Source organism: Bufo bufo, chromosome 2, assembly GCF_905171765.1.
Source record: "Bufo bufo chromosome 2, aBufBuf1.1, whole genome shotgun sequence".
Taxonomy (NCBI): domain Eukaryota; kingdom Metazoa; phylum Chordata; class Amphibia; order Anura; family Bufonidae; genus Bufo; species Bufo bufo.
The window spans coordinates 307,409,495-307,435,218 of record NC_053390.1 but is presented as its reverse complement, the minus strand read 5'-3'; the positions used below and the strand labels follow the sequence as shown (position 1 = coordinate 307,435,218).

At 47.4% G+C, this 25,724-nt stretch overlaps 1 protein-coding gene across 1 annotated transcript in view; it reads left to right on the top strand.

Annotated features, from left to right (window-relative positions):
* LOC120989039 (dehydrogenase/reductase SDR family member 4-like) overlaps positions 1-25,724 on the top strand; it is a 47,549-nt gene that overhangs the window by 6,580 nt on the left and 15,245 nt on the right. Inside the window, exons 4-7 of the mRNA XM_040416887.1 lie at positions 7,173-7,274; positions 12,795-12,865; positions 13,487-13,538; positions 13,791-13,925. Coding sequence (XP_040272821.1) covers positions 7,173-7,274; positions 12,795-12,865; positions 13,487-13,538; positions 13,791-13,925 — 360 coding nt within the window. The remainder of the gene's footprint in view (positions 1-7,172; positions 7,275-12,794; positions 12,866-13,486; positions 13,539-13,790; positions 13,926-25,724) is intronic.

Below are 25,724 nucleotides of genomic sequence, written 5' to 3'. Positions count from 1 at the left end.
TAAAGTTGTAAAAACAGACATAAACCCATCTACCGCAATCTGTTTTCCTGTAACGCTGATCAAGAGTAAGGCAAAGCAACCCTTATGAGGCAGGTGCCAATTATCTGCATTTCAGCAGAAAAAAATGACTTCCCAACACCTTTAATAAATGAATTCATAAAGTTCATGAATTAACCATTTGGGTTAGAGAGCTCCATAATTTCACTGTTCTTACTAGGGCAATACCCCTTCCATTCTGATGTAGAAACCTTCTTTCCGCTAAAAATAGTTGTGTCCCCCTGTCACGGTGACTGGTATGAAAAGATCATTTGATAGATGTCTTAGGCTTTGATATACAGTGTTTGGCCAATGAAGTCACCTCTAATCAGTCTGTTCTCCAAATTAACTGTCTGGGCACTGTAATGAATTACTTTTATCGCCTACCTCTGAACTTACTTAGTTCAGCAATGTTTTTCATAGAAGCAGGAACCCAGAACTGTAAAGAATATTTGATGCTGAGCCGTAGCTAGGCTTTCTTTCACCAGGGACACCGATTCAGTTCAGTGCCCTCATCCTGTATCTAAACACTGTGGTCCAGCGAATTGGCTTGTTTGCACCCACCACTTGCACTACCAGGTGGATTTTATGTGTGGTCTGAAATGGGATTTATAGTTAAACTATGTGACACTATCTCATCGTGTGCATCTAGGACCTTGTTGATGCTCCCATGATCCGATTTGCCTTGGCAGCAGCTGCCTGGCATTCATTTTCAAACTGGTTGTCCATCTTTTTATTAGACCTCTGCAGCATGTTGTACCTTTTGCAGAACTCCTACTCTCCTGCCCTCCACACTCCCTGGTCCCGTTCAGCGGTCCTCTGATCCCCATCATGTAAATGTCAGGACACGTGGTCAGGTGTGCCACTGCAGCAATGCCTGGCCTCAGTAGTGACAGCTCCCTAAGTAGCATGTCACTGCTGGACCACTTGCCAGCTCACCACTAAAGCCAGTCATTGGCTACAGGAGTGTACATGACCCCGTCCACAGGACGGAGACCAGAAGCCTGCTGAAGGGGGCTGGAGCCAAGCAGCAGGGAGCAGGTAAGTATGAGTTTCTCGCCCATATTCCTTGGGGGACACAGGAAACCATGGGTATAGCTCTGCTCTCTAGGAGGCGTGACACTAAGTGAAAGCTGTAAGCCCCTCCTCCATCAGCTATACCCTTCAGCCTGGAGAAGAGACTGCCAGTTTTTGCTTAGTGTCCAAGGAGGCAAGACACCCCCTGCTTATGCAGGGTTGTTTTCCTATGATTTTTTATTTTTGCGTTATTTGTTGTTTTTAATTCGATTTTTTTCTACCTCCAGGGACAACAGAGGCGCATTAGACCCCTCTGTTTCTCCCGGGGTTGAGTTGCGCCAGTGCCGGTAATTCCGCACTGCCGCCTCCCCCACAGAAGACAAGGTGGACCAGGGCAGCCTCGCTCCCCTGCGTCCCGCCAGCTCAGGGTCGTCCGCACGCCAAGTCCCTCCCCCGGCTTCCTGCCACTGCGGTGCCAGGAGCTGAAGGGGCGACCCCCGCTGGATGCACTGAGGGCGAAGACAGCGTATGGTGAGAGTGGCTGCTCCAGCCTCCCCTTCCTCCCTCCCACCGCTGCTACAGGCCTCCTGGGCTCCCATGGCCACTGCTACATCCCCCTTGGCCACTGCTACATGGCCACTGCTACATCGTGCGCCCCCCCCCCCCCCCCCCCCACGGCTGCAGGAAAAAAAAAAAAAAAAGCAAGCCGTTTGCCACATCCAGGCGCGGCGGGGGCCGCTTACTTGGCGTGAACGGCGCCATTTCAGGCCGGCACTTCATCATCCTTGGGGGTTAAAATCATTTTGCCGCGCGCGCGCGGCTCTGCTTCTTCTTCAGCGCGGCAGAGGGGGGGCGGAGCTCCCTACATGCGCTCCGCTACTTCCGGTTTCATCGGGCTCCACTTCTCAGTGCTGCGTGGAATCCTCTCTGCCGTGCGATCCTGAAGCCATTCATCTCCGTGCTGCTGCCTTTCCTCCACAGCCTCCTCAGTCTGTTCCCCTTACCGCTGCCACTTGCATCATCCGGGTCTGGTAGGACTGTTAACCCCCTCCGTGCCACCACTTTTCTTGGGGTCTCCCACTTTAAGTGCAACATCTTTTTTTCCACCATGTCAGACCCTTCTGCAGCCGCCAAGCCTTGGTACCATGCCTGTACTGCTTGTAGGGAACCCTTTCCCCGGGGGCAGTCTGATCCGCACTGTACTGCATGCCGAGCTCCACCGCAGCCTCAGTCGCCCGCTGTGTCGCTCCCTGCTTCCTCTGACCCGCCTGACTGGGCTAGATCCCTGTCCCAGGCCGTGGAAAGCCTCACTCATGTCGTGGGCCGCCTAATAGACAGGCCACCTACCCCGCAGGACGCCTCTCTGACTGTCGCGCCCTCCGGGTCCACTGCTTCTGCCGCTGCAGCGGGTTCACTCTCTCTTAGTGACCCCTCCCGAGCTAGGCACTCTCAGAAGCGTATTAGAGTAGAGCGAGCCTCCTCCTCTGAGGCCTCACTCTCCCCGTCACGCGTGCGCACCCAGACGAGCCTCTCCTCTCCAAAGGATTCGCTCTCTGAAGGTGAATTGGCGGTTTCAGATTTGGAAATGGACTCGGCCCTGCCGTCCAAGCTAGCCTCAGCGATGGGTCAGCTCATCTCTGATATTCGTGACACCTTTAAGGTGCAGGATGATCCCCCTAGCTCTGACGCAGCTAGCGTCTCCTTTATCAGACCCAGGCAGGCCTCAAAAGTCTTTCCAATCCACTCTGATTTCTCCTCTGTGGTGTCTAAGGCTTGGGCTCGCCCGGACGCCCGTTTTGTCAGCCCCAAAAAGCTGGACATTTGCTATCCCTTTCCAGCCGATGTCGTGGCCACATGGTCTTCCCCACCCAAGGTGGACCCCCCTGTGGCCCGGCTGTCAAAGAACACGGCCATCCCTGTTCCCGACGGGTCCTCTCTTCAGTCAGCGGAGGACCGTCGCATGGAGACCCTTTCCAAGGGCATTTTTGCTGCCTCCGGTTCTGCTCTCAGACCGGTTTTTGCCTCTGCTTGGGCAGGGAAAGCAATCTCTGCTTGGGGTGCGCAGCTGGAACAGGAGTTGGACTCGGACGTCCCCATCCAGGACCTACGTTCCTTGGCCCAGCTTATTATTCGGGCCGGGAATTTTGTTTGTGAGGCCTCCCTTGATGCGGGAGCCCTTATTGCACGCTTCTCCGCCCTGGCAGTTTCCGTCAGGAGGGAGCTCTGGCTGAAGGTTTGGAAAGCGGACGCTGCCTCCAAACGTTCCTTGGCGGGGCTACCGTTTGCGGGTTCCCGCCTTTTCGGGGTCCGCCTAGACGAACTTATTTCGGAGGCCACGGGTGGTAAAAGCACCCATCTTCCTCAACCCCAAGCAAGGGGCGCCCCCCGCGGACGCCCTGGTGCGTCTCGTTTTCGGTCCTCCCGCAGGGCCTCTGGGGCTCCCACCACAGCTGCCGCTTCGGCTCCTCCCCAGGACAAGCGTAGGAAGCCGTTTTTTCGGGCCCAGCCCTCCTGGCGCAAGCCGCAGGCTGCCCGCACACCCGCAGCAAAGCAGTCCTCTGCCTGAAGGCGCGCCCCCACCCACCCGGGTGGGGGGCCGGCTCCTCCTTTTCAGGGACGTCTGGATGGCTCACGTCTCCGACGCCTGGGCCCTCGAAATTGTGTCCTCCGGATACAAAATCGAATTTGCATCCTTCCCTCCAGATCGGTTCTTTCGCTCCCGCCCGCCGCGGGACCCAAAAAGCGCGGCTGCGTTCTCCGCGGCCGTTCAAGCCTTACTGGACAGGGGGGTGATTACCCCCGTTCCTCTAGAGGAAAGGTTCCAAGGGTTCTACTCGAACCTCTTTGTAGTTCCCAAGAAGGGAGGTTCGGTGCGGCCCATTTTGGACCTCAAAAAGCTCAACCGTTTTCTCCTCCTTCGACGCTTTCGGATGGAGTCCCTCCGTTCCGCGGTGGCTTCCCTGGAGCAGGGAGATTTCATGTCTTCCATCGATATACAGGATGCCTACCTCCATGTTCCGGTAGCCCGGTGTCACCATCGCTTCCTCCGATTCGCCGTGGGGGACCTCCACTTCTAGTTTGTAGCCCTTCCCTTTGGGCTGGCAACTGCCCCCCGGGTGTTCACCAAGGTCCTGGCCCCGGTTTTGGCCTTACTCCGTTCCAGGGGTGTTTTTCTGCTACCGTACTTGGACGATATCCTCATCAAGGCTCCGTCCCTTTCTCAAGCGGTTGCCAGCGTGGATCTCACTCTAGAGACTCTGGCGAGGTTCGGTTGGGTCATCAACTTCCCCAAGTCCTCCCTTCCCCCCTCCAGACAGCTAGTCTTCCTGGGAATGCTTTTAGACACAGGAGCGGCGGAGGTACGTCTTCCCTCGGAAAAACGTCTGACCCTCCGTGGAGCGGTTCGGGGTCTCCTTCTCCACCGTCGACCGTCCTTCCGCTTCTGCATGCGGGTCTTGGGGCAGATGGTTGCCTGCTTCGAGGCGATCCCATTTGCGCAGTTTCACTCCCGCCCTCTCCAACGGGCGATCATCTCCTCCTGGGACAAATCGCCGGAGTCTCTGGATCATCCCTTCCGTCTATCGCCTCCGGTGCGGTCATCTCTCCGCTGGTGGTTACAGTCCCCTCTTCTGGGCAGGTCCTTTCTGCCACTCAACTGGTTGGTGGTTACAACCGATGCCAGTCTCTTGGGCTGGGGAGGCGTGTTTCCTCCCCGATCCGTCCAGGGCATTTGGTCTCCATCGGAGTCCAAACTCTCGTTCAATGTCCTGGAGCTGAGAGCGGCCCTTCTGTCTCTACGACACTGGACTCATCTGCTGAAGGGTCATCCTGTTCGTGTACAATCGGACAACGCCACGGCTGTGGCGTACATAAACCACCAGGGGGGCACTCGCAGCGCTGCAGCAATGCGGGAGGTCACCAGCATTCTCCGTTGGGCGGAAGCCCACGTCCCGGCCCTATCTGCAATTTTTATTCCAGGGGTGGACAATTGGGCGGCGGACTTCCTCAGTCGCACCACCGTCGACCCCGGCGAGTGGTCTCTTCACCCGGAGGTATTCGAGGCCATTTGCCTTCGTTGGGGCATACCGGACGTGGACCTCATGGCCTCAAAATTCAATCACAAGGTCCCCGCCTATCTGTCCAGGGCCAGGGATCCGGGAGCTTGCGGAGCCGACGCCCTCGTTCTTCCTTGGCGAGGCTTCGCGTGCCCATACATATTCCCTCCCATCCCTCTCCTGCCCAAGGTCCTTCGGAAGATAGCGGCGGAAGGCGTCTCGGTGATTCTGGTCGCTCCGGACTGGCCCCGCCGGTCTTGGTATGCCGACCTCATGCTGCTCCTGGCAGACGCGCCCTGGCCGCTGCCCGCCAGGGAAGATCTTCTCTCTCAGGGACCGATCTTCCACCCGCGTTTAGGGTCCCTACGTTTGACGGCGTGGTTGTTGAGACCACCGTCCTGACGCGTAGGGGTTTTTCTGCGGACGTCGTCCGCACCATGATCCGCGCCCGTAAGCCGTCCTCTTCTAGGATCTATTATAGGACCTGGAGGACCTTTTTGGGGTTCTGTGCCGATCTGGGGATTCCTCCGCTCCGCTTTTCTCTCCCCACCGTTTTGTCCTTCCTGCAGAGCGGACTGGCCCAAGGGCTGGGCCTTAGTTCTTTGAAGGGTCAGGTGTCTGCGCTGTCCATTTTGTTTCAGCGCCCACTGGCCCCCCTTGGTCCTGTCAAGACCTTCCTTCATGGCGTGGCTCACGCGGTTCCCCCGTACCGTCCTCCGGTACCGCCCTGGGACCTGAACCTGGTTCTCTCAGCGCTCCAGGCTTCCCCTTTCGAGCCTCTGCGGACGGTTTCCTTGCGACTTCTGTCCTGCAAGGTTATTTTCCTTGTAGCCGTCACCTCTCTTCGGAGGGTGTCCGAATTGGCTGCACTCTCCTGTCTGGAACCTTTCCTAGTGTTCCACCAGGACAAGGTGGTTCTTCGTCCGGTCCCTTCCTTCCTTCCTAAGGTGGTCTCCGCCTTTCATCTGAACGAGGACATCGTTCTCCCCTCTTTGTGTCCTTCCCCTTCCCACCCGCGGGAGAGGAAGCTTCATCGCCTGGACGTTTTCAGGGCGCTCAAGATTTACCTGGAAGTAACCAGCTCTTTCAGGCATACTGACTCGCTCTTTGTGGTCCCGGAAGGGTCGCGCAGAGGGATGGCGGCATCCAAAGTGGCTATCGCCCGTTTTGTCAAGATGGCTGTTACTGAGGCTTATCTCGCCAAGGGCAAGGTTCCGCCCCTTGGTGTTACCGCTCACTCCACTAGAGCGGTCGGGGCTTCCTGGGCTCAGAGGAATCGGGCTTCTACGGAGCAGATTTGCAAGGCGGCCACTTGGTCCTCCTTGCACACCTTCACCAAGTTCTACAGGGTGCATACTCATGCGTCGGCTGACGCTGCTTTAGGCCGTCTGGTGTTGCAGGCGGCAGTTGATTGATGCCTCTGGTGTTGGTTGAGTTTGTTCTGGTCCCTCCCTTCTGGGACTGCTCTGGAACGTCCCATGGTTTCCTGTGTCCCCCAAGGAATATGGGCGAGAAAAGGAGACTTTTGTATTACTTACCAGTAAAGTCTCTTTCTCGCTCTTCCTTGGGGGACACAGCACCCGCCCTTCATTTGGGTTACAGTTGTGGTTCCGGCTTGGTTGCCCCTGTTGGGGCTCGACAGTTCTTTTTCCGGTTGGTGGTTATCTTTCACTACTTGGACACGCAACTGGCAGTCTCTTCTCCAGGCTGAAGGGTATAGCTGATGGAGGAGGGGCTTACAGCTTTCACTTAGTGTCACGCCTCCTAGAGAGCAGAGCTATACCCATGGTTTCCTGTGTCCCCCAAGGAAGAGCGAGAAAGAGACTTTACTGGTAAGTAATACAAAAGTCTCCTTTTTTCAAAAGGTACAACTCGCTGCAGGGGTCTATTAAAATATACCCCCCGAATCTGGACGACCCCTTTAAAGTTTATTTTCTCATCCGATTATACCATCAAGTCCTTTATTTGACCATTTTGCCTATTAGTTTTATAATGTATTACTAAGTGATGAATTGATATCCAATCTAATGTCTGAATACCCTTTAATTTCAAACTGTTTTCTAGGCTGTGCAGAAATTTGGGGGAATTGATATCCTTGTTTCTAATGCTGCTGTTAACCCCTTCTTTGGGAACATATTAGACTCTACAGATGAAGTGTGGGAAAAGGTAAGACTGGTAAAATTGCAATACCTTCTTATACGGTATTGTGAATCACCGCTATATATTCTCTGATGGCCAGTCCTTGGCAATTGCTATACGCTGTACTTTTCTCATCCTCAAAAATGGAAAAATAATCTTCTCCACAGTTCTTGCATTGATGAGCAGAGCCCTGATAGGTTATCTAGCTCTTTACCAGTAAATCATGGGATGACGGCAGACTCAATGTTTCCTTAGGTTGCGTCCACAGGGCGCAAATTTTGCAGTGACGTTATATGCAGATGTTGCGGATCTTGCTGCAGCCTTTATCCTGTGCATTGCATTGGATTAGATTTCTTAAAATCTCATCCACTTTGCTGTGAGTTAAAGTGCTACAGATTTGCCAGATAAAACCAGAGGCAAATCCGAAGCTTTCAGTCCCATGTGGATACACCCTTATGGGAAATAAAGCATTGGCGTTGCTTTGGGATTTTAATATGACATAGCCAAGATGGATCCGTCTTGAACAACATTCAAAGTCAACGGAGGACGGATCCGTTTTCGTTTGGCTCAGTTTCGTCAGACTGACACCAAAACGCTGCAAGCAGTGTTTTGGTGTCCGCCTCCAAAGCGGAATGGAGGCAAACTGATGCATTCTGAGCGGATCCTTTTATATTCAGAATGCATTAAGGGCAAAACTGATCCGTTTTGGACCGCTTGTGAGAGCCCTGAACGGATCTCACAAAAAACGGAAAGCCAAAACGCCAGTGTGAAAGTAGCCTAAGGCGGAGCTCATATCACCATTTCATTTTCCGTTCTTCTGATCCATCAGAAGAACAGAAAAATAAAACAGGATCATGTAAAAAAACGGATCCTGTGCAGCAATTATGCACGTTTGGAATTTGTTTGAGCAATTTCTGTCTGAGATCCATTTTTAAATGGAATTTTTTTTCCTGTATGCAATACTTTTTTCCTGTCTACAAAAAAAAGGGATCTAAGACTGAAATAGCTCAAGCAGATGCCACATGTGCACTTCAAAACAGTGATGTGAACTCCCCCAATATTGTTTCTACATTACAGGTTAAAGCAAGATCCATCCACCCAGCCATTTTGATGTTTAGTTGTGATTTTGTGTGTTGTAAGGTGGAATTGCGGCACATCACATACATTGTGTTAGTTGCTATGGGTCATGACGAGACAAACACAGGCCTCATTTGTAGGGGGGGGTTAGGGCTTGGTGGTAGATCCCTAGTTTCAGATGTGCCACGGTGAGATAAACACAGTCTTCGAGGCAATGTTTCTCGTCTGTGGGGGTTTGCAGTTTTCGGCAGATGGACAGATTCAGACAACAACAAAGCTTGGTCAGGGAGGTCCAGTGGTTGTTCGGGGTGAGCCAGCGGAGGTGCATTGACACAGTTGGCTCCTTTATGGTGGGAGAACTGGGGGGGTTCGACCTCCCCTAGCCGCAATCTGTTAGGGTCACCTAACTGTGCTATATGGTGTTATAAATAAAGGGTGGTTAGTGCCACTAATTATTTGCCACAATATTATTTTGGTGTGGTTATTTGTGTTTGATGAGTGGAGGTTTAACATGTGCACTCCTTAGGCTTCGTTCACATCACCGTTCAGCCTTTCCGTTCTCCTGCTCCGTTTAGGTGCAGGAGAACGGAAAGGATGGAAAAGGCACATAACTGACGCCAAACTGAGTCAAACGGAGCCTTTAGGACCCCCTAGACTATAATGGGGTCCGTTATGTTTCCGCTCAGAAGATGATTTTGAAGCAGAGACAAAAGTCCTGCATGCACAACTTTTGTCTCCGTTTCAAAATCATCTTCTGAGCGGAAACATAACGGACCCCATTATAGTCTAGGGGGTCCTAAAGGCTCAGTTTGACTCAGTTTGGCGTCAGTTATGTGCCTTTTCCGTCCTTTCCGTTCTCCTGCTCCTAAACGGAGCAGGAAAGGCTGAACGGTGATGTGAACGAAGCCTTGGGCTACTTTCACACTAGCATTTTTTGCGGATCTGTCATGGATATGCAAAAATACTTCCGTTACAATAATACAACCGCATGCATCCGTCATGAACGGATCTGGTTGTATTATGTTTTCTATAGCCATGATTGATCCGTCTTGAACACCACTGAAAGTCAATGGGGGACGGATCCATTTTCTGTTGTGCCAGATTGTGTCAGAGAAAACGGATCTGTCGCCATTGACTTACATTGTGTGTCAGGACGGATCCGTTTGGCTCTGCTTCGTCAGGCGGACAGCAAAACACTGCAAGCAGCGTTTTGGTGTCCGCCTCTAGAGCTGAATGGAGACTGATCGGAGGCAAACTGATGCATTCTGAGAGGATCCTTTTCCATTCAGAATGCATTAGGGCAAAACTGATCCATTTTGGACTGCTTGTGAGAGCCCTGAACGGATCTCACAAACGGAAACCAAAACGCCAGTGTGAAAGTAGCCTGAATTAAAATTACAGCGTTACTATGGCTAAAGCAATAACTGTTCTTAACTTTAAGATTGACAGTATATTTAGGATGCTACAAGCCAACACATAAACAGTCTAGGACAGTTATCAACCACATAATTAATACATGTTCCAATATTAATAGACAAGAGGTAGGGTCCCTGGTAAAAAAAAATAAACAAAATGGTGAAAACAGATTATATGAGGGTTAAATCACAAGGTAGACAAGAGGGGAGGAGGACCTATATTTGAAACTATAAAGAAAGGCACACAAAAAGAAAATAACACACCAAGAAGAAGTTGAATGAAACTTTCTATGTATTAATATAATGATGATATATGTAAGTGATTACAGTATAAGGCGACTTTCACACTAGCGTTCGGGTGTCCGCTTGTGAGCTCCGTTTGAAGGGGCTCACAAGCGGCCCCGAACGTATCCGTACTGCCCTAATGCATTCTGAGTGGAGGCGGATCCGCTCAGAAGGCATCAGTCTGGCAGCGTTCAGCCTCCGTTCCGCTCAGCAAGCGGACACCTGAACGCTGCTTGCAGCGTTCGGGTGTCCGCCTGGCCGTGCGGAGGCAAGCGGATCCGTCCAGACTTATAATGGAAGTCAATGGGGACGGATCCGTTTGAAGATGACACAATATGGCTCAATCTTCAAACGGATCCATCCCCCATTGACTTTCAATGTAAAGTCTGGACGGATCCGTTCAGGCTACTTTCACACTTAGAATTTTTTTTAAACTATAATGCAGACGGATCCGTTCTGAACGGATCCAAACGTCTGCATTATAGGAGCGGATCCGTCTGAGCAGACATCAGACGGACCCGATCTGAACGGTAGTGTGAAAGTAGCCTTAGAGCGAAGGGATACGTTTGTTTGGGAAAACTGTACAATTGAAACGAGCCTCTGCTAGGCTACTTTCACACTAGCGTTTTTTGCTGGATCCGGCAGGGCTCAGCAAAAATGCTTCCGTTACTGATAATACAACCATCTGCATCCGTCATGAAGGATCCAGTTGTATTCTCTTTTAACATACCCAAAACGGATTTGTCATGAACTCCACTAAAAGTCAATGGGGGACGGATCTGTTTTCTATTGTGTCAGAGAAAACGGATCCGTCCCCATTGACCGTCTTGCTCCGCATACCAGGACGGAAAGCAAACCGCAGTGCATTTTGGAGCGTTACGTTTTTGCCCCCATTGACAATGAATGGGGACAAAACTGAAGCGTTTTCTTCCGGTATTGAGACCCTATGACGGATCTCAATACCGGAAAATATTAATGCTAGTGTGAAAGTAGCCTTACTCTGTTATGCTGCCTTTAGCCTCGATACAGGATGAGATACGGTTGGGCATGGAGGTATACAGGTTCTGCATGATATCCTGCAGCACATTTTCCCAACATATATGGCAGCTGGGTCTGTAGGTCTTGCACATTCATAAATTTCTGAAGCTGACACCCCATCTGAACCCTTAAATGCCCAATTTAGCTTTAAGTCTGGCAACCCGGCAGGCCAAGGAAGTGTTGCAATCTGGCGGAGACATTCCTAAGAAACCCTTTCTGTGTGTGTGCGAGCATTATCCTGCTGATAAAGTATGAAGCCCTGCCATGAAAGACAACACATGTGGCCACAGGATGTTCTGCAAATATTACTTCCATACTCAAACCTGATTGTCGTCAAATCTGAGTTCAGTTAAAGTCTTTAGCAGTCCAGGCTTCTCTTCCATGACACCACTGCAGACGAAGGCAACAGTGGCTGACTGTTAATGGCAGGACAAGTATTGGGTGGCATTACCAACTTCCCTTCTGCTAAGCAGCTGGAAAGGTGCCACCTGTGTCTGGATGGTGGACAACAAAACTGTAGGAGCTGCTTGTTCTTGTCAGCGAATCAAACGTTTCTACTGGTGGTCCGTCTGGCCGTCTAGAGCCTGTTTATCATGCGTACATGCCCTCATGTAACCATTGCTCCCAACACCTCCTAACATCAGAACAGTCTAGATCACGGATGGCCAACCTGCGGCTCTCCAGCTGTTGTAAAACTACAACTCTCACCATGCCCTGCTGTAGGCTGATAGCTTTAGGCAGTGTGGGCATGCTGGGAGTTGGAGTTTTGCAACTGCTGGAGAGCCTCAGGTGGGCCATCCCTGGTCGAGATGGTGTTTAATTCTTCAAAACAACCATCCTGCTTCTCTCAGCCCAATGATGCACCCCCTCTCCAAGTCGGTCAACTGGACAAAATGTCTTCAAGTGCATCATAGAAGCATGCCTAGCAGTCTTTCACCAGAGGCTCACTACCTAAAAGTAGCCTCTGAGAGCCTTTTTATAGGACAGAAGGGGAAGCAGTCTTGTGACAAGACCCAGTGTCTAATCAGACGACACCTGTAATCATTTACATATCTCCATGAGACATAACTGCATGCCGAGCAATCCCACATTTCTATCAGTGTGCTATTTTTTATTTTTTTTGTGTTAAGTGTGTTTTAGTTTTAGGATGGATGTTCAATCTGGGGTGTATTTCCCCAAAATTTTTTTGAGAATCAGTTAGCATACTAGTTATGATTAGCCATTATCAGTCTCCGTTTGTTCTTCAAGAGGTATTAAAGCGCCAACAAAAGCTTTTTTCCTAGGTTGTACATGGTTAAAAAAATTGTACAATTCATACCTGCCTTTTCCACCATTCCAACGGTTCCAGGGTCCCTATGCTCCTGTGAAGGCCACTAAGTCAGTCACTTGCTGCAGAAATGATCTGTCTCAGCCTGTGATTGAGTGAGTGACAATCCCAGCCATTTCCTGCTGTGTCAAGACAAGAGCAGGAAGTGGAGAGCAGCAGGGACCCCAACACTGTTGGAATAGCCGCAGTGGGGGATGGGTGAGGTTAGTGTAAGTTCTGTTATTGTTTCCACCATGTGCAGCCCTGGGAAAAATTATTATTATATATTTTTTTTTTTTTTGTATTTCCAACTCTTGGTGATGGCCAATTTGGCTGCCAAGTAATCTTTGTATTCTTGCTAATAACACTAGTCTTTAGTGACTCAGATTACTCACACTATCCTATCACTCTGCTCACTATTCTCAGATTCTGGACATTAATGTTAAAGCAACATTCCTGTTGGTGAAGCTTGTGGTGCCCAAAATGCTGGAAAGAGGGTGAGAATTCTGGGGTATGAAGAGGGAGTGTCTTTAATACCTGACAAAGAAGTAGGATCTGTTTTACACAATCTACACTTGCAGTACTGTGACTTTACGGAGTAAGAAAATGGCAAGATGTGCAATCTATAGATATGTAAACCATATTGGCCAGCATGTTTTCGGTTTGGACAGTTTATCAGTCCATTGCCCATAGGGTCTCTTTCAGTCTGCTTAAAAAAACAAAACAAACAAAAAAACAGCCTAACAATGGCCATAAGGATACTCTTTTGGGCTTTCTTGGGTGAATATAAGACATATGGATAAGCCACACGTTCAGGTATTCTAATCCAGTTTTGGAAGCCAAAATCAGGAGTGCATCATAATAGGAGAGAAAATATAAAGGACAGATACGACTTCTCTTTTTTTTAATTCACTCCTGGTTTTGGCTTTTAAAATGGCATCAGGAAACCTCCACGTGTGGCTGGTCTTAGTCCTACATGCTGATGCCATATTTTACAAAACCTGTATTATAAATGTCCCTTTATAGACTTTACATTGGGGTTCAGGTGCTTTAGATTTGTTGTTTTATTACTGCTTACCTGGCACTAAAGCACCGTTGTGTTTTTTCTGTTTCTACAGAGGTGGTAGTATTGTGATTGTCTCATCTGTGGGAGGGTTTATGCCTTTTCCAGTAAGTAAATATTCTTTTTAATGTTACTATAGCTGAAGGCATACATGCAGTTTTTTTTAGCCAAGGTAAAGGCTGGATCTGGTAGGAGAGGAACATAAAAGCCTTCATTTATACCTCTCCTTTCTTTTGATTTCTCTCCTGGCTTTGGCTCCAAAATCTGCATGTATGATTCCAGCCTGAGGGTTTATCTTCAGAACATGCCATAGTCCTCCTTAAGTGCTCATTTTTATGCTCTTGTTGTTTTCCCCTCAGGCCCTGGGTCCCTACAGTGTCAGTAAAACTGCATTGCTTGGCCTAACCAAAGCTCTTGCTCCAGAATTAACACCTCTGAACATCAGAGTGAACTGCCTTGCTCCAGGACTTATCCGCACAAAGTTCAGTTATGCTGTAAGTGTATAATTATTGTATAGAGGGCCACATACCGTTAAGTGAAATTATTTTAGGGTAGGGCTACTTAGCAAATTGTGGCTTCACAATAACTGGCTTCAGTGGCGCCCATGTCCCGCCTGGAAGAAAACAGGCCTAGGACCAGAAGATGGAGGAACGAGAGCCAGCTTGCAGGACCTTGAGCAGGTAAGTATGAATCTTTGAATATGCAATGCAGGCTAGGGCCTTTAGGTAAAGGAGTTGTCCGCTTTTTACTATTGATGGCCTATCCTCAGGATAGGTCATCAATATCTCCCGGGTGTCGGGGAAGCTATACTTGTAATTACACTGCTCACCACTGCAATTTCTGCGGTAGGCAGGTAAACAGGGCTGAGAAAGCAGCTCTTATAGGAGCGCTGCCTTCTATTCAAACAGCTGATCGGTGGGCATGATTGGTCATCAATAGTAAAAAAAAAACGACAACCCCTTTTAATAGTGAATTCCTGAAAACCCCTTTTAACTGTATTCAGGCGTGACACTTTTACTGTGGTTCTGGTTATTTTTAGCTCTCCTGTTACCTGTTTTCACAAAAAAAATTGCCAAAAATGACCATAACATTCTCACAATGTGAAATCCAATACATAATTGATGAGATGTTTTTTTCTAGTCCACTTTTTTGTTACCTTTGCTATCTTCTTTTAACACCAGAGTGTCCTATTACTCTTGGAGAAAACCCATACCTCTACTATGTCTTTTTTTTTATTTCTTTTTCTCCTCATTAGCTCATAGTACAGTTTGTAACTGCACTCATCCATAAAGGGTTTATACAGTGGCTTAACCCCTTATTGACCAGCCTGTTTTGGGCCTTAATGACCAAGCAATTTTTTTCATCATCGCATTCCATCAATGTAGTCGTTATGAGGGCTTGTTTTTTTGCAGGACGGGTTGTTTTTAATTGCACCATTTTGGGGTACACATAGCTTACTGATTAACTTTTTAACCACTTAAGGACCACAGGTTTATACCCCCCTAAAGACCAGGCCCTTTTTTACAAATCGGCACTACACTACTTTCACCGTTTATTGCTCGGTCATGCAACTTACCACCCAAATGAATTTTACCTCCTTTTCTTCTCACTAATAGAGCTTTCATTTGGTGGTATTTCATTGCTGCTGACATTTTTACTTTTTTTGTTATTAATCGAAATTTAACGATTTTTTTGCAAAAAAATGACATTTTTCACTTTCAGTTGTAAAATTTTGCAAAAAAAAACGAGATCCATATAGAAATTTTGCTCTAAATTTATAGTTCTACATGTCTTTGATAAAAAAAAAATGTTTGGGTAAAAAAAAAATGGTTTGGGTAAAAGTTATAGCGTTTACAAACTATGGTACAAAAATGTGAATTTCCGCTTTTTGAAGCAGCTCTGACTTTCTGAGCACCTGTCATGTTTCCTGAGGTTCTACAATGGCCAGACAGTACAAACACCCCACAAATGACCCCATTTCGGAAAGTACACACCCTAAGGTATTCGCTGATGGGCATAGTGAGTTCATAGAACTTTTTATTTTTTGTCACAAGTTAGCGGAAAAATGATTTTTTTTTTTTTTTTTTTTTTTCTTACAAAGTCTCATATTCCACTAACTTGTGACAAAAAATAAAAACTTCTATGAACTCACTATGCCCATCACGAAATACCTTGGGGTCTCTTCTTTCCAAAATGGGGTCACTTGTGGGGTAGTTATACTGCCCTGGCATTCTAGGGGCCCAAATGTGTGGTAAGGAGTTTGAAATCAAATTCTGTAAAAAATGACCTGTGAAATCCGAAAGGTGCTCTTTGGAATATGGGCCCCTTTGCCCACCTAGGCTGCAAAAAAGTGTCACACATCTGGTATCTCTGTATTCAGGAGAAGTTGAGGAATGTGTTTTGGGGTGTCTTTTTACATATACCCATGCTGGGTGGGATAAATATCTTGGTCAAATGCCAACTTTGTATAAAAAAATGGGAAAAGTTGTCTTTTGCCAAGATATTTCTCTCACCCAGCATGGGTATATGTAAAATGACACCCCAAAACACATTCCCCACCTTCTCCTGAGTACGGCAATACCAGATGTGTGACACTTTTTTGCAGCCTAGGTGGGCAAAGGGGCCCATATTCCAAAGAGCACCTTTCGGATTTCACAGGTCATTTGTTACAGAATTTGATTTCAAACTCCTTACCACACATTCGGGCCCCTAGAATGCCAGGGCAGTATAACTACCCCACAAGTGACCCCATTTTGGAAAGAAGACACCCCAAGGTATTCCGTGAGGGGCATGGCAAGTTCCTAGAATTTTTTATTTTTTGTCACAAGTTAGTGGAAAATGATGATTTATTTTTTTTTTTTTTTTTTCATACAAAGTCTCATATTCCACTAACTTGTGACAAAAAATAAAAACTTCCATGAACTCACTATGCCCATCAGCGAATACCTTGGGGTCTCTTCTTTCCAAAATGGGGTCACTTGTGGGGTAGTTATACTGCCCTGGCATTCTAGGGGCCCGAATGTGTGGTAAGGAGTTTGAAATCAAATTCTGCAAAAAATGACCAGTGAAATCCGAAAGGTGCTCTTTGGAATATGGGCCCCTTTGCCCACCTAGGCTGCAAAAACGTGTCACACATCTGGTATCTCTGTATTCAGGAGAAGTTGAGGAATGTGTTTTGGGGTGTCTTTTTACATATACCCATGCTGGGTGAGAGAAATATCTTGGTCAAATGCCAACTTTGTATAAAAAAAATGGGAAAAGTTGTCTTTTGCCAAGATATTTCTCTCACCCAGCATGGGTATATGTAAAATGACACCCCAAAACACATTCCCCACCTTCTCCCGAGTACGGGGATACCAGATGTGTGACACGTTTTTGCAGCCTAGGTGGGCAAAGGGGCCCATATTCCAAAGAGCACCTTTCGGATTTCACAGGTCATTTTTTACAGAATTTGATTTCAAACTCCTTACCACACATTTGGGCCCCTAGAATGCCAGGGCAGTATAACTACCCCACAAGTGACCCCATTTTGGAAAGAAGAGACCCCAAGGTATTCGCTGATGGGCATAGTGAGTTCATGGAAGTTTTTATTTTTTGTCACAAGTTAGTGGAATATGAGACTTTGTATGAAAAAAAAAAAAAAAAAAAAAATCATCATTTTCCACTAACTTGTGACAAAAAATAAAAAATTCTAGGAACTCGCCATGCCCCTCACGGAATACCTTGGGGTGTCTTCTTTCCAAAATGGGGTCACTTGTTGGGTAGTTATACTGCCCTGGCATTTTCCAGGGGCCCTAATGTGTGGTAAGTAGGTAAATGACCTGTGAAATCCTAAAGGTGCTCTTTGGAATGTGGGCCCCTTTGCCCACCTAGGCTGCAAAAAAGTGTCACACATGTGGTATCGCCGTATTCAGGAGAAGTTGGGGAATGTGTTTTGGGGTGTCATTTTACATATACCCATGCTGGGTGAGAGAAATATCTTGGCAAAAGACAACTTTTCCCATTTTTTTATACAAAGTTGGCATTTGACCAAGATATTTCTCTCACCCAGCATGGGTATATGTAAAATGACACCCCAAAACACATTCCCCAACTTCTCCTGAGTACGGCGATACCAGATGTGTGACACTTTTTTGTAGCCTAGATGCGCAAAGGTGCCCAAATTCCTTTTAGGAGGGCATTTTTAGACATTTGGATACCAGACTTCTTCTCACGCTTTGGGGCCCCTAGAATGCCAGGGCAGTATAAATACCCCACATGTGACCCCATTTTGGAAAGAAGACACCCCAAGGTATTTAATGAGGGGCATGGCGAGTTCATAGAAATTTTTTTTTTTTGGCACAAGTTAGCGGAAATTGATATTTTTAATTTTTTTCTCACAAAGTCTCCCGTTCCGCTAACTTGGGACAAAAATTTCAATCTTTCATGGACTCAATATGCCCCTCACGGAATACCTGGGGGTATCTTCTTTCCGAAATGGGGTCACATGTGGGGTATTTATACTGCCCTGGCATTCTAGGGGCCCTAAAGCGTGAGAAGAAGTCTGGAATATAAATGTCTAAAAAAATTTACGCATTTGGTTTCCGTGAGGGGTATGGTGAGTTCATGTGAGATTTTATTTTTTGACACAAGTTAGTGGAATATGAGACTTTGTAAGAAAAAAATAATAATAATTCCGCTAACTTGGGCCAAAAAAATGTCTGAATGGAGCCTTACAGGGGGGTGATCAATGACAGGGGGGTGATCAATGACAGGGGGGGTGATCAATGACAGGGGTGGTGATCAATGACAGGGGGGTGATCAATGACAGGGGGGTGATCAATGACAGGGGGGGTGATCAATGACAGGGGGGTGATCAGGGAGTCTATATGGGGTGATCACCACAGTCATTGATCATGCCCCTGTAAGGCTTCATTCAGACGTCCGGATGCGTTTTGCGGATCCGATCCATCTATCAGTGGATCCGTAAAAATCATGCGGACATCTGAATGGAGCCTTACAGGGGGGTAATCAATGACAGGGGGGTAATCAATGACAGGGGGGTGATCAGGGAGTCTATATGGGGTGATCACCACAGTCATTGATCACGCCCCTGTAAGGCTTCATTCAGACGTCCGGATGCGTTTTGCGGATCCGATCCATCTATCAGTGCATCCGTAAAAATCATGCGGACATCTGAATGGAGCTTTACAGGGGGGTAATCAATGACAGGGGGGTGATCAGGGAGTCTATATGGTGTGATCACCACAGTCATTGATCATGCCCCTGTAAGGCTTCATTCAGACGTCCGGATGCGTTTTGCGGATCCGATCCATCTATCAGTGGATCCGTAAAAATCATGCGGACGTCTGAATGGAGCTTTACAGGGGGGTAATCAATGACAGGGGGGTAATCAATGACAGGGGGGTGATCAGGGAGTCTATATGGGGTGATCACCACAGTCATTGATCACGCCCCTGTAAGGCTTCATTCAGACGTCCGGATGCGTTTTGCGGATCCGATCCATCTATCAGTGCATCCGTAAAAATCATGCGGACATCTGAATGGAGCTTTACAGGGGGGTAATCACCACAGTCATTGATCATGCCCCTGTAAGGCTTCATTCAGACGTCCGGATGCGTTTTGCGGATCCGATCCATCTATCAGTGCATCCGTAAAAATCATGCGGACATCTGAATGGAGCTTTACAGGGGGGTGATCAGGGAGTCTATATGGGGTGATCACCACAGTCATTGATCATGCCCCTGTAAGGCTTCATTCAGACGTCCGGATGCGTTTTGCGGATCGGATCCATCTATCAGTGCATCCGTAAAAATCATGCGGACGTCTGAATGGAGCTTTACAGGGGGGTGATCAATGACAGGGGTGTAATCAATGACAGGGGGGTGATCAGGGAGTCTATATGGGGTGATCACCACAGTCATTGATCACGCCCCTGTAAGGCTTCATTCAGACGTCCGGATGCGTTTTGCGGATCCGATCCATCTATCAGTGGATCCGTAAAAATCATGCGGACGTCTGAATGGAGCTTTACAGGGGGGTAATCAATGACAGGGGGGTAATCAATGACAGGGGGGTAATCAGGGAGTCTATATGGGGTGATCAGGGGCTAATAAGGGGTTAATAAGTGACGGGGGGGGGGTGTAGTGTAGTGTAGTGGTGCTTGGTGCTACTTTACTGAGCTACCTGTGTCCTCTGGTGGTCGATCCAAACAAATGGGACCACCAGAGGACCAGGTAGCAGGTATATTAGACGCTGTTATCAAAACAGCGTCTAATATACCTGTTAGGGGTTAAAAAAAACACATCTCCAGCCTGCCAGCGAACGATCGCCGCTGGCAGGCTGGAGATCAACTCTCTTACCTTCCGTTCCTGTGAACGCGCGCGCCTGTGTGCGCGCGTTCACAGGAAATCTCGGCTCACGCGAGATGACGCCTATTGGCGTTAGTGTGACCTGGGAGCGCCGCAGAAATGACGCCTTTCGGCGTTAGCGTGGCGGGAAGTGGTTAATTAAAGAAAACAGCAATACTGCCACAGAGTTTTTTCTGTGGGTCAGTACAATAACAGCAATACCAAATATGTGTAGGTTTATTTTTTTTATTTTACTACCTTTGGCTACGCAATAAAAACTCTTTTTTTCAAAAAAAATATAATGTTTTTGCATGTTTTTTTTTATTTTTCATTCTACGAGCTGTGTGAGGACTTTTTGATTTGATTTTAGCGGGATGGCTTATAGTTTTCAGTGGTATTATTTTGAGGTTAATAATAATTTTTGATCGCTTTTTATTGTTTCCTTTGGTAGCGAATAAACAAAAAACAGCAATACTGGCTTTTTTTTTTCACCGTATTCTAAATTCACAGTTAACCGTATGGGCTAAATTACATGATCATTGTGTAGTACAGGTCATTATGAATGCGATGATACCAAATTTGTGGTGAGGATTTTTTTTTTCCAATGGAAACAAGGTGTATTTAAAATATAAAGCTGAGTGTATGTATGTATGTCCGCTAATGGTTGCATTTACAAATACGAAATTTGGCACACAGGTACATCAGGTGTCCTGGGAGGTTTTAGACCGGGTCTCAGCTCTCTAGCCCGTTCCTGAGATATTCCCAAAAAAATACAAATATGGCACATCACATGACCTACATTAGCCAATAGAAGCCTGCAGATATTTTTCTTCATATCCCAACTGCCATACACACGGTCACATGTCCCTTATCAGCCAATAGAAGCTCGCAGGTCCTTAGTCTCCACATACACACAGTTTTACACCAGGTTTCCATAACAACCCCGCCATTTTTCTTCACTGCTGCAGGTCAGCTTTAAAGGGGCAGGGCGCTGTGGATGACACTGTTAAGGGAGCAGAGTGCTGTGGAGGTCACAGTTCAGGGGGCAGGTAGGGTGGCCATTCAGGCCACACTTAAAAGACTGACTTAAAACCCCCACTCCCAGGTCCCACTAAGCCACGCCCTCGATTAGGTTAGGCCACACCCCCTCCCACTCCACTCCCGACAGGGATTGAAAAAATGAAGGTAAAAATCAACTTCTGTCAGCTGCAGGGGTGTGAGGGATGATGACTTTATCCCTGCAGCTCACGCTCAGACAGCACAGTTCTGCTGTCTGAGAGTGAGCTGTTCAAAAGGATATCCCTGCGTGAGAGATTCCCCAAACATGCATTAGCCAATAGAAGCCTGGTCACATGACTCTTATCAGCCAATAAAAGCTCGCAGGCCCTTAATCTCCACATACACACAGTTTTACACCAGGTTTCCATAACAACCCCGCCATTTTTCTTAACTGCTGTAGGTCAGCTTTAAAGGGGCAGGGTGCTGTGGATTACACTGTTAAGGGAGCGGAGTGCTGTGGAGGTCACAGTTCAGGGGCAGGTAGGGTGGCCATTCAGGCCACCCTCAAAAGACGGAACTAAAAACCCTGCCCCCAGGTCCCGCTAAGCCACATCCCCTCCCACTCCGCAGCCGAAGGGGATTGAAAAAATGAAGGTAAAAATCAACTTCTGTCAGCTGCATAGGTGGGAGGGAGGGTGACTTTCTCCCTGCAGCTAACACTCAGACAGCACTGTGCTGCTGTCTAAGAGTGAGCTGTTCAAAATAACATCCCTGTGTCCATCCAGGCCCTGCGCCGGACGGAGGACAGGGTGTCCGAAAGCCGGACTGTCCGGCCTAAAACTGGACCTCTGGCCACCCTAGGGGCAGGCTGCTGTGAAGGTCACAGTTAAGGGGACGGTTTACTATGTTGGTCAGTGTTAAGGGGACAGGGTGTTGTGGAAATCACTGTTAAGGAGATGGGGTACTGTGGAGGTCACTAATAAAGGGGCGGCCGCTGTGAAGGTCACTGTTAAGGGGGCGGAATGCTGTGGAGGTCACTGATAAGGGCGCAAGATGCTCCGGAGGTCACTGTTAAAGGGGCGGGCGCTGTGGAGATCTCTTTTAAGGGGACAGGGAACTGTGGAGGTCACAGTTAAGGGGGCAGGGTGTTGTGGAGGTCACATTTTAAGGGAACAGAGCTCTGTAGAGGTCACTGTTAAGGAGGTGGGTTATTGTGGAAATCACTGTTAACGAGACTGGGTACTTTGGAGGTCACTAATAAAGGGGCGGCCGCTGTGGGGGTTACTGTTAAAGGGGCGGGGTACTGTAGATGTCAGTATTATAGTGGATACTGTCTATCTTTTAATGACACACACAAACATTAAACGAAAGATGAAATATACCCGTGTGAAGCCGGGTCCTTCTGCTAGTGTGGTGTGTGTGTATATGTGTGTGTGTGTATATGTGTATATATATATATATATATATATATATATATATATTAGTGTGTGTGTGTAATATAAAGCTGAGTGTATGTATGTCCGCACTTGCCCAGCCGCCTCCTGTGACTCGGGGAATGTCATTGACTATGTTTTGAGTGGAAATTTTCACCCCACACTTTCCAATTATTTGCCAAAAAATACGCTTAGTAACCTTACCGTCAAACTACAGGAGCCATTGTCTGTTGGCTGTTGTGGCAGTTAGCCTGGATATTCATCAGGTTTTATTTAGCAACCAATCATAGCTCAGCTTCTATTTTGCTACATGTCATTAATATGAGCTCTGATTGGATGCTATAGGCAACGAAGGACATTCTTAGTATAAGACAGCTTATGTGCAAGTTAATATGATTTCGATTGTGATGCTTAGCCAATGTTGTTGTAGAGGCTTATGTAACTCACATGACCTTAAGTGTATACTAATTCTGTGGGGTTTTATATACTGTCAATTAAAGAAAATAATTCCGTGTAAGAAAAGGAATTCGATTGGATGATTGTCAGGCCGCTGTGGAGGTCACTGTTAAGGCAGTGGGGTACTGTGGAAGTCACTGTTAAAGGGGCGGGCACTGTGGAGGTTACTGTTAATGGGTCAGGGCACTGTGGAGGTCACTGTTAAGGGGACGGGGTGCTGTGTAGGTCACCGTTAAAGGGGCAGGGAGGTGTGAGGGGGTCACTGTTAAGGGGGTAGGCCGCTGTGGAGGTCTTTGTTAGGGTGGCAGGTGGGGTGTTGTGGAGGTCACTGTTAAAGGGGCAGGCTGCTGTGAAGGTTAAAGTTAAGCGGGGGTGAGATGCTGTGGTGGTGACATTTTAAGGAGGCGGGGCACTGTGGGGGGGTCAGTGTTAAGGGATGGGGGTCTTTGAAGTTCACTGTTATGGGGGATACTGTTTTGGTCCCATTTTGCATGAGCTGAACTCAAAGATCTGAAACATTTTCTACATACACAAAAGACTCATTACTCTGAAATATTGTTCACAAATCTGTCTAAATCTGTGTTAGTGAGCACTTCTCCTTTGCCGAGATAATCCATTCCACCTCACAGGTGTGGCATATCAAGGTGCTGAATAGACAGCATGAATTTTGCACAGTTGTGCCTTAGACTGCACACAATTAAAGTCCACTCTGAAATGTATAGTTTGATCCCACAGCACAATGCCACAGATGTCGCAAATGTTTGAGGGAGCGTGCAATTGGCATGCTGACTGCAGGAATGTCTGCCAGAGCTGTTGCCCGTGCAATGAGTGTTCATTTCTCTACCATAAGCCGTCTCCAAAGGCGTTTCAGAGAATTTGGCAGTACATCCAACCGGCCTCACAACCGCAGACCACTTGAAACCACACCAGCCCAGGACCTCCACATCCAGCATTTTCACCTACATGAGACCAGCCACCCGGACAGCTGCAGCAACAATCTGTTTGCATAACCAAAGAATTTCTGCACAAACTGTCAGAAACCGTCTCAGGGAAGCTCATCTGCATGCTCGTCGTCCTCATCTGGGTCTGGACCTGACTGCAGTTCGTCGTCGTAACTGACTTTAGTGGTCAAATTCTCACATCCGATGGTGTCTGGCACCTTGGAGAGGCGTTCTGTTCACGGATGAGTCCCGGTTTTCACTGTTCAGGACAGACAGCGTGTGTGGCGTCGTGTGGGTGAGCGGTTTGCTGACGTCAACGTTGTGGATCGAGTGGCCCATGGTGGTGGTGGGGTTATGGTATGGGCAGGCGTATGTTATGGACAACGAACACAGGTGCATTTTATTGATGTACAAACTACAAATTGGCGTAGTATTAAAAAGCAGGAAGTGCTCAACCCCATATGCAGTGGTGCATCTATAACGGGGGGCAGATCCTGCACTTATGGTCCGCTGCTAATGGCAAACCCCAGCAAAAATGCATACAATGGAGGATGCCTGAAGCGGACCACAAGTACCACAATGGACATCCTACACAGGATAGCAAATGTGTGGATATAATAGACAGTAAAAATAATAATATAACAAAAACAAAGACAGGTGCACTCTGCTGTCTTACTAACCCTCGTACTGGTGTAAAATTGAGAATTAGCCAATATGTCCTGCTTGGAGGACATGTCTGAGCCCGAGCACCGCGCCAAGGTTTCTCAAGTAGCTCGGGACCTAACGCTAAACCAAGCAGGACATGTTGGCTAATTCTCAATTTTACACCAGTACGAGGGTTAGTAAGACCGCAGAGTGCACCTGTCTTTGTTTTTGTTATAACATTTTATTTATGTCATTTTGAATGCATAGAGATACCGTGATGAGATCCTGAGGCCCATTGTTGTGCCATTCATCCACGACCATCACCTCATATTTCAACATGATAATGCATGGCCCCATATTGCAAGGATCTGTACACAATTCCTGGAAGCTGGAAACATCCCAGTTCTTGCATGGCCAGCATACTCACCGCACATGTCACCCTTTGAGCATGTTTGGGATGCTCTGGATCGGCATGTACGACAGCGTTTTCCAGTTCCTGCCAATATTCTGCAACTTTGCACAGCTATTGCCCCCCCCCCCCCCCCCCCCCCAAGGCAAAAATGTGCACATTTCAGAGTGGGCTTCTATTGTGGGCAGTCTAAGGCACACCTGTGCAATATTTATGCTGTCTAATCAGCACCTTGATGGTGTGGCATCCTGTGAGGTGGGATGGATTATCTCGGCAAAGGAGAAGTGCTCACTAACACAGATTTAGACAGATTTGTGAACAATATTTAAGAGTAATGGGTCTTTTGTGTATGTAGAAAATGTTTCAGGTCTTTGAGTTCAGCTCATGCAAAATGGGAGCAAAACCGAAAGTGTTGCGTTTATATTTTTGGTGTGTGTGTATGTATATATATATATATATATATGTACAGTCATGTGAAAAAATTAGGACACCCTTTGAAAGCATGTGGTTTTTTGTAACATTTTTAATAAATGGTTATTTCATCTCCGTTTCAACAATACAGAGAGATTAAAGTAATCCAACTAAACAAAGAAAACTGAAGAAAAGTCTTTTCAAGATCTTCTGTAAATGTCATTCTACAAAAATGCCTATTCTAACTGAGGAAAAAGATAGGACACCCTCACATGTATTCCCTCTTAAATTGGCTCAGATCTCACACAGGTATATCACACCAGGTGCACATAATTAGTAGATCGTTACTCTGCATGTTGAATGAGGCTTGCCCTATTTAAACCTCAGACATTTAGTTTGGTGTGCTCCTGACTGTTGAAGTGAGAGTGAGCACCATGGTGAGAGCAAAAGAGCTGTCAGAGGACTTCAGAAAAAAGATTGTAGCAGCCTATGAGTCTGGGAAGGGATTTAAAAAGATCTCAAAAGATTTTGAAATCAGCCATTCCACTGTCCGGAAGATAGTCTACAAGTGGAGGGCTTTCAAAACAACTGCCAACATGCCCAGGACTGGTCGCCCCAGCAAGTTCACCCCAAGAGCAGACCGCAAGAT